This window comes from Mytilus californianus, unplaced genomic scaffold (assembly GCF_021869535.1).
Source record: "Mytilus californianus isolate M0D057914Y unplaced genomic scaffold, xbMytCali1.0.p SCAF_14, whole genome shotgun sequence".
Taxonomy (NCBI): Eukaryota; Metazoa; Mollusca; class Bivalvia; order Mytilida; family Mytilidae; genus Mytilus; species Mytilus californianus.
In genome coordinates, this window is record NW_026262626.1 from 38,724,568 (window position 1) to 38,733,658 (window position 9,091).

At 32.1% G+C, this 9,091-nt stretch overlaps 1 protein-coding gene across 1 annotated transcript; it reads right to left on the minus strand.

Moving 5' to 3' along the window:
• Positions 1–4,430: 4,430 nt before the first annotated feature.
• On the minus strand, positions 4,431–8,613 carry LOC127724509 (zinc finger protein 239-like). Its single transcript, XM_052231492.1, has 2 exons — positions 8,475–8,613; positions 4,431–6,127 (listed from the first exon to the last, which is right to left on the minus strand). The coding sequence occupies exon 2, from the start codon at positions 5,876–5,878 to the stop codon at positions 4,865–4,867; it is 1,014 nt and encodes a 337-aa protein (XP_052087452.1). The 5' UTR covers positions 5,879–6,127; positions 8,475–8,613; the 3' UTR covers positions 4,431–4,864.
• Between the last annotated feature and the right edge of the window lie 478 nt (positions 8,614–9,091).

A 9,091-nucleotide genomic window follows, 5' to 3' on the forward strand; every position in this document is an offset into this window, starting at 1 on the left:
GCCCTGTGCCCTGTGCCCTTTGTCCTGACATTTTGACAATTTTTAGCTGAAAAGTGACAATCTAAGCCCTCCGTAGATATCGAAGATGACATTATTCTGGGAAATCCTTTTGATACAATCTTTATTTATACAGAGTCTATGAATTTTATTGACATTGAAAGAACAGGGGGGTCTTACCGTCATTTAAGCGGTCTCGGGTAGGTTTTCACTATGTATTTCTTTTTTTGGGCTTTCCATATATATTTCTATTTATATTTCTAAATTTTTTCTAGAGTGATTGGTTTTTGTTTTTGTTTTAAGAAATATTAGATATAAAATTACAGTTTTGATGTCGTTTTATTGATGAAAATCTATATTACATAAAGACAAATATGCAAATTACATAAGCATTGATAAGGGTTTATATTTGACAACGAGAGTTTAAGACAACTTGAAGGGGCCATAAAACGATTTCCTACGTATCTTTTCACTCCTTTCAACTATAAAAATCATGCTTTTAATGTTATCAAATATTATATTTTTTATGATTTTCAACTAAATTTGAATATCGAACCGACTGCTTGCAGCCGGTTGGATATTGAATATCGAATAACGAACCGGCTGCTAACTTCACATCCATTTAAAATTGCCAGATTTGAATTAACCAATCAGATTACGTAAATTAGGTATTTTCCACATTTTATTAACACATAAAAGCGACGAAAATTAAAGGTACTAAAGGACGTTAAACACCCCCTAGTAGTAGTAGGGATTCACCAGTCTTAAGGTGAAGTTACGCCAGATTATACATCAACATTATAAACGATTTAAATGTATGGAACGTAGAATTTCAACAATAAGAGTGACATGAAAAATTTACAGTGTTAGAATGTTTCTAAATTATAAGAATCATAATTAGTGTTATGTTGGTAATTATTTGCATCGGCTCTGGGATCGACGGCGTGCGCATCCTCGACTATATGAGACATATAGGGGGTTATATTTCTCATATGGAGGTCAACCAGAGCTTTCCTGAGACGTTTCAGTCACCGGCACCGTAAGATCAACTCCATTGTGGAAGACTAGGGCGGTGGTCCCAGATCTAGATGCTCACAACTCTACACAATTGTTACAAGCAGAACTGCCTAATCTTGTAAACGGGGTACTTCAGTGAAAGTGACTTGAACGTTATTGCATACAAAAAGAGGGGATCACATTTCAATTTAATGCTCTCGAAGTTGGCTTCTGCACTGGAATGGTGATCAATAATTCATACTAGATAACTCCGTGATCATATTTGCATAAATAAACTACACAGTTACATGTATGGCGTGATCGTCAGTTTGCAGAGAATTCCGCTCAAACCGGTGCTAGGGGCCGTCTTTAACTTGTATGAAGGTAGAGTTTTAGATCCGTGTTGAAGGCCCCACTGTAACTTTGAGATGAAGAATATCAATAAAAGCGCTGTTCCTTTGCTTTTTGTGTTTTTGTCGTAATTAGTAACCTTATGCTTTATGACCAGGCTATCCTCCAAGAATTAATTGATTTAATCAAAATTAGTAAGTTGATGCTTTTAAGATTATTATGCAAGGTGCAGATATAATTACAATTGAAAACATAGACTTAACCAAAAAGAAGAAGTTGTTTTATGACTATTGAGGGACTAGGGACAGAAGGTGTTTGCTTTTTGTCAACAAAAACGACATCATAATACATAATGATGACGTCATTGGGTATCCTCTTGGCTATTTTCTCTCAAAGGTTTAACATTAACAAACAGTCGCTTTAATCCTTACTACCCCACTACTGATGTACTTGATGACTAGTTATTTTGGTGTGTATACATGTGACAGACAATAGAAATTTCCGCAAAAATAAAGATTACAAGTTAAATATTTCTAAATATAGTAAAAGTTAAATTACAACTCTGATTGAAACCTTGTTCAGAGATAATTTCAATTTGACAGGACTAGTTTAAAACAAATATTGTGATTTCAAATTTTGACTCCAAATCAAATGAATTTAAAGCTATCAATTATTTAGTTAGGAGTTTTGAGTAAGTTAGCAAGCATTTGATTATAATTATAGCAAATTTTGAATGAAGTACACTTGATTATCCTTCGCCGGTGTGCCTGTGATGCCGAGATCTGTAAGTTTGCATGACTTTTTGTGTACATAGTACACGGATGCCCCTCTCGCACTATCATTTTCTATGTTTAGTGGACCGTAAAATTGGGGTCAAAACTCTAATTTGGCATTAAAATTAGAAAGATCATATCATAGGGAACATGTGTACTAAGTGTCAAAATGGTCAATTTGATTGGACTTCAACTTCATCAAAAACTACCTTGACCAAAAACTTTAACCTGAAGCGGGACAGACGGATGAACGGACGAACGAACGGACGGACGAACGAACGAACGCACAGACCGAAAAACATAAAGCCCTAGATGGGGCATATAAATACAACTGGAACTTTAAATTTGAATAATTTCATGATTTGTAAATATCCATCAAAATAAACCAAACCTTCTTTCAGTGAAAGATAAAATTTTCATTTATTTCAATATTATTTTTTTTTATTTTTTTTTTCCACTGTGAAGATTATACCTATAAGGAAAGTCCTTGATTTCAGTATTGATTCCTGTTTGTCTAGCTAACTGGCATAAGACTATTTAAACCACTTAGCTCTAAACTTGATTATAAATGGTTTTATTAAGCATGTTAAATGATAATTTCTTTGTCATAAAACATTTATTTATGTTCTCTCACTAAATAACACAAAATTTGGTGACTATGTTGAACGAATCTATCCCATCGAACTAGAGATAAAGGATACTACAGATACAGTTAAGTCTGTCTCATATCTTGACTTATATCTAGAAATTGACAATGAGGGTCGGTTGAAAACAAAACTTTACGACAAAAGAGATGATTTCAGCTTCCCAATTGTGAACTTTCCATTTCTATGTAGCAACATTCCAGCAGCGCCTGCATACGGAGTATATATCTCCCAATTGATACGATATTCCTGGGCTTGTATTCCCTATCATGATTTCCTTGGTAAAGGATTGCTGCTCACAAGGAAGCTATTAAACCAAGAGTTCCAAATGGTGAAGTTGAAATCATCCCTTCGTAAATTTTACGGACGCCATCACAAGTTGGTTGACCGTTATGGAATAACCGTTTCACAGATGATATCGGATATGTTCCTTATGTCGTAACTACAATTCCCTTCCCTTTTCACGAATGTGACCTATCGAATAAGACTATTTACCGGGTTTGTAATAACATAAGCAACACGACGGGTGCCACATGTGGAGCAGGATCTGCTTACCCTTCCGGAGCACCTGAGATCACCCCCAGTTTTTGGTGGGGTTCGTGTTGCTTAGTCTTTAGTTTTCTATGTTGTGTCATCTGTACTATTATTTGTCTGTTTGTCTTTTTATTTTTGGCCATGACGTTGTCAGTTTGTTTTCGATCTATGAGTTTGACTGTCCCTCTGGTATCTTTCGTCCCTCTTTTATAAAACTAACCTTGTTAATATAATCGTTAAATTTTTTCTTCAAATTTCAGTCAACATTCAAGTTAAAAAAAACCTATTCAGGAACAAAACCAATAAATCGTAGTTCTATGTTGAATTCTGCAATTACAAGCATATATAGCTATTTTGCCTTAAGTTCAAATAAAGTGACAGTCCTTTCATTTCTAAAACTATACATTATCCTGACTATTGCTGGAAATATTTACATACATATTTTAATTGCATATTAGAGCGCATTGGTACCAGGAAGATTGGTAGTACAAAAACATGTAATTCTGATATGTGCAACTGGTAATATCCTCCGATTTCATATAAGTAATTTCAGCTTTCATTTGATACCAAAATTCCCTAAATATTTTACTTCTGCGGTCATTTTGTCATTTCCAACATGTTTTGAAATTCATAATGTTAATTTACATAGATCTACATATCATGTATATTGTCTATCATTATATATACTGACAGCATTACAGATTCATGAGACTGTAACATGACTTTGTGTTTACAAGTAAACATAGGTTGAAAAGTTTGAATTCATGAACATCACATTTTAGAATAATGTAACCCTTAAATTTTCTCCCTATCTATTATAGATAAATTCAACTTAAAAAATGAAAATAACACTTTTCTAGATATACCTTGATCTGAAACTCAACCTTAATCAATTTCATGTGATTATTACATGATGAAAATAACACTTTCACATGACAAGTTTTGTTTGGAAAAAACTCCCATATATACACATATAATTCAAATACTTAGATACATGTACAAAATATAAAAGTCTTAAAGCACTACAATTAATATTAGAATAGATCTACATTTTTATTCTTAATTTATTTTATGATTTAATTGATAATAACATGAATTTCATGAATTTCAAATATATAACAATGTATTTCAGGTCTGCAATTATATGTAAAGGTTTGCGTAAAATTATGGTGGCTATTAAAAATAACATGCAATATAACCAATAATTAAGTTCTTAATTTTTTCATTATCATATATTCCAGGTCAGGTAGACATGTCAAAACTTTTCGAAAGTGAAAGAAGATATTTTATTGTCATGTCACCTGGAGAAACTCCTTTACCACAATTATAAGGATAATTGCCACCAGTTGTTCATGCAAACTGCCGAAAAATCAGTGAACTTCCAAAAAACATTCATCATATTATATCGTTTATCATCAGCATAAACAGAGTGTGTTCGCATGTGCTTGTTAGGTACACAAAACCCTTAACAACAACCATCGAAGTTATTAGGTTAAGTCATCAGATTGTGTTCTGATTTTGTAGTCTATTTGATATAATGTAGACAACTGTTTTCTGCAGACATTGTATTCATTTGTTCATAAATGTATCACCTGAGTGCGTTCTCTTGTGTCTTTGTAACTCACTACCTAGACTGAATCCTTTACCACATACATCACATGTATAGGGTTTATCCCCAGTGTGTATCTTCATGTGTCTTTGTAAGCCCTGGCTCTGACTAAAACCTGTACCACAAACATCACATGTGTGAGGTTTTTCACCAGTATGTGTTCGTATGTGCCTCTGTAAGTTAAAATTCTTACAAAACTCTTGACCACACATATCACATTTATATGGTTTATCCCTAACATGTACCGTTCTCCTATGTTGATGTACGTTTCCTATATCACTAAACCCTTTACCACATACATCACATTTATATGGTTTATCACCAGTATGTATCCTCATGTGTCTCTGTAAGCACTGACTCTCCCTAAAACTTGTACCACAAACATCACATTTGTGGGGTTTTTCACCAGTATGTGTTCTTATATGCCTCTGTAAGTTAGAATTCTTACTATACCCTTGACCACACATATCACATCTATACGATTTATCCCCAACATGTACCGTTCTCCTATGTTGATGTACATTTCCTTTATCACTAAACCCTTTACCACATACATTACATTTATATGGTTTTTCACCAGTGTGTATGACCCTGTGTCTCTTTAAGTCTCTATTCATACGAAACCCTTTACCACACACTTCACATGGATAAGGTTTATCACCAGTATGTTTTCTCATGTGTCCATACAAGTCCTTACTATATTTATACCCTTTACCACATACACCACATTCATAAGGTTTTCCCCTAGAATTTGTTATCATGTGATTCTGTAAACTTCCTGAATTACCTTTATGAGAATTCTGTTCAAGGGAGATTATTGTTTCTGTACTTCCTTGTCTACTGTGGTACGACTCTAACCGGTCTGCGACCTTGCCAGAAGTGATACTTATTGATCCCTTTAAATTTCCACTATAAAACACTTCATCTGCCTCTGATTTCTCTTGTCCATTCAGGTCTTGTTGGTATATTAACATTTCTAAATTGCTTGTTATCTGGTTAGGGGAGATAAAAGAAGATCCATCTATCTTTTCATTATTAGAGGTTTTATTTATTTCTGTATTTTCCTTCCAATATGGTCATGCTGGTACATATACATCTCTAACTTGTCAGTAATAATGTCAAAAAATAATAGTGTGTATATCTAGACATTTTACATTTTCATTGTTTCTTGTCTTCTATTAACTGGATTAAACATGTTTCAAAATCAGTTGTCAAATTAAAAGCTATAAAATAACAATTATATTTTTAAGTAAACATGGTAAAAGAACATTTCTTAAATAGTAAAAAAAAATAAAAGCGTAAAATTCTTTTTGTGTTTATAATCAAGCTAATGAACATGATGAAAGAAGTTTATGTTTGAACAACAATGAAAAGGGACAATATTAATTGACAAAGATTACCTATGAACATGGCAAGCTACAGTGGAGCAGGGGTGGTGAAGAAGGGGGTGCCTTAAATCTTTTTGTTGTAAGTGTTGAAATAGCAAATGAGACATTCAAATACTTTTTTTTCTAATTTTAAAATACTTTATATATTCTATTCACGTCATATAGATATTAGTTGAACGTTGTCTCATTGGCAATCATATGACATCTCCTTATTTGTATATTACCATATATATTTTCACCTTTTACTTTATTAAATGCATTAGGTTAGCTGCTATTTCAAACCAGTTTATATTTGCAATGATTTTTTTTATTTCGAAAATTGTGAAATTTAGGTATTGCAATAATATTAACTTGCACTATATCTTCAAATAGCAATATCTGTTGGAAGCAGACTAAATGCACACAATATTTTATGAATTTTCAGCATACATGAAGTATTTGATGTACAGGTATGAGCTTGAGGTATGTTAGCCCAAACAGAAAAATAAATGAACAAATTGCCTTCGAATCGTATTCAAATCTCTTTCAAATCGTGATTCTGCGATTTGTTAGTATCATTTGCTTGCGATTCATTAAACAAATTATAAACAAATCAGAATTCGCCAAATTCCCCAAAACTGATTTCTTTGTGGTTTGTTTCAACTGTATGATTTGTAAGCAATTTGTTTCTGTTTTTGCGTGATTTCTTTATTATTTGTTTACTTAGAATATCGTATGAAATGATTTGAAAAAAAATTGTTAAATTTGTTAGCTAAAATGATGTGATTTCGTTATGATTTGTTTACTTAGAATATCTTATGAAATGATTTGAAAATGATTTTTTAACTTTGTTAGCTATCATGGTGTATCATGGACAAAATTCACTAGCAAGTTTTATGTTTTAATTTTTCATGATGTTTACTGACCAGGTCCAGGGCAGTAGGGGCAAATCTACATTAGCAGATTTGGACCTATCGCCTATTCGACATCCGTCTAGTGAACGTGAACATGGTTGCCTATGTGTTTGTCAAATCTCGTTAGAGTCAAATTCGGGAAAAGTAATAGAAACCTTTCACAGAGGGAACAATTCGTCCCTCATGGCAACCAGAGATAGTAATCTCTTAACATTAATAACAATCAGAGGAATAGCTAAGGTAAAATGAAGACAAGTGACCTTCAAAATTTAGGGGTCTCAGGGGCAAACAATATTTTGATCTAGATGTAAATGATTTAATCTGTGACTTGATAATTGATGCCAATTTATTGAAGATTTGATTGTGATTTGCTTGAGGTAGGAATATGATTTACTTCTGATTTGTTAATGATTTGATAACAATTTGTTTATAATTTCTTCATAATTTGAAAACAATTTGTTTGTGATTTGTTTGAGGTAGGACTATGATTTACTTCATGTACTTCTGATTTGTTAAAGATTTGATAACAATTTGTTTATAGTTTCTTTACAATTTGAAAACAATTTGTTTGTGATTTGCTTGAAGTAGGAAAGCAATGACTTCTGATTTGTAAATGATTTCAAAACAATTTCTGGACAATTTGTTTGTGATTTGCTTATGAATTGGAAGCAATTTGTTCGTGATTTGTTGTTGTGATTTGTTAGCTCATTTGCATGTGAAATTTTATCACTTTCAAATCATAAAGAAATCATACATTTTGGTTATAGTTTCCCGTTGTTACCATGATTTGTTCCTCAATTTTTTTTGTTTGGAAGGGGCCAGCTGCGGGAATATCTCGTAGCGTTGAAGACCCATTGGTGAACTTCGGCTGTTTTCTGCTCTTTGGTCGGGTTGTTGTCTCTTTGACATATTCCCTATTTACATTCTCAATTTTATTTCTGTTAGTTAAGAACATAAATAATAGTTTGCTATATCTAGACATTTAATCCTTACTATAACAAATGTTATTTAGACGTTCCATAGGAAATATTTTACTGTAAACCTAATAGAATTATTTTCCACCAAACATTTACATGAACATGATGAATTAAAGAATATACATGCATTTGAACAATATTTTTTTTCTTTCATAAATATGGTTTAAATTCAGTCCAACTGTTTATCATGAAGATAATGACACAAGATATTGCCGGTCTAATTTTTAAGCCAGAACGAAGACGTCAATGATATGTTTACTATTTTCTCATGATTTATTTTCTTTGTGGATAAAAAGATACGTATACACTCACCATTTTTGTATGTAGTTTCCAATAATAGTTTTACATATATGAAGCAGTTTAAAGTATAATTAACAAATACGGAATAACAGTGACAATCAGTGACACAGTACGGAAAACATGTCTAAGGGCGATAATCACGTACAATTATATACATATGGAACGCAAGTTTAACATTTCGTATCCACATCACAGTATCAAAAGTAATAACAACATACAATATATAGATATAAGAAGATGTGGTATGAGTGCCAATGAGACAACTCTCCATCCAAGTCACAATTTATAAAAGTAAACCATATTTAAAATAAGTTAAAGTTAAAACATGTAATTTACTGGAAATTCAAAGGTAATTCAGATTGAAATAATCGTTTCAGTTACAAGTGATATATTTCTCAAGTACCATGAGTACCCAGCAAATACAAAAATATTTGTAAAATGTAATGTCAAATGTCATGAAAAATGTTATGTCAAATGTCATGAAAATCAGTATCACAAAAAAATGTAAAAAAATATAAAAGTGTACGACGGAAAAAATATCGCAAAAACATTTTCAAATATATTTCCTAAAATATTGGCATGATATAATTAAAATATTGTCAAGAAATATCACAACAATGTGAAAAACA

What these genes read in the sequence shown, in the direction of transcription:
- LOC127724509 (XM_052231492.1), bottom strand. Translation starts at nt 5,878, where the DNA reads ATGTTAATATACCAACAAGACCTGAATGGACAAGAGAAATCAGAGGCA.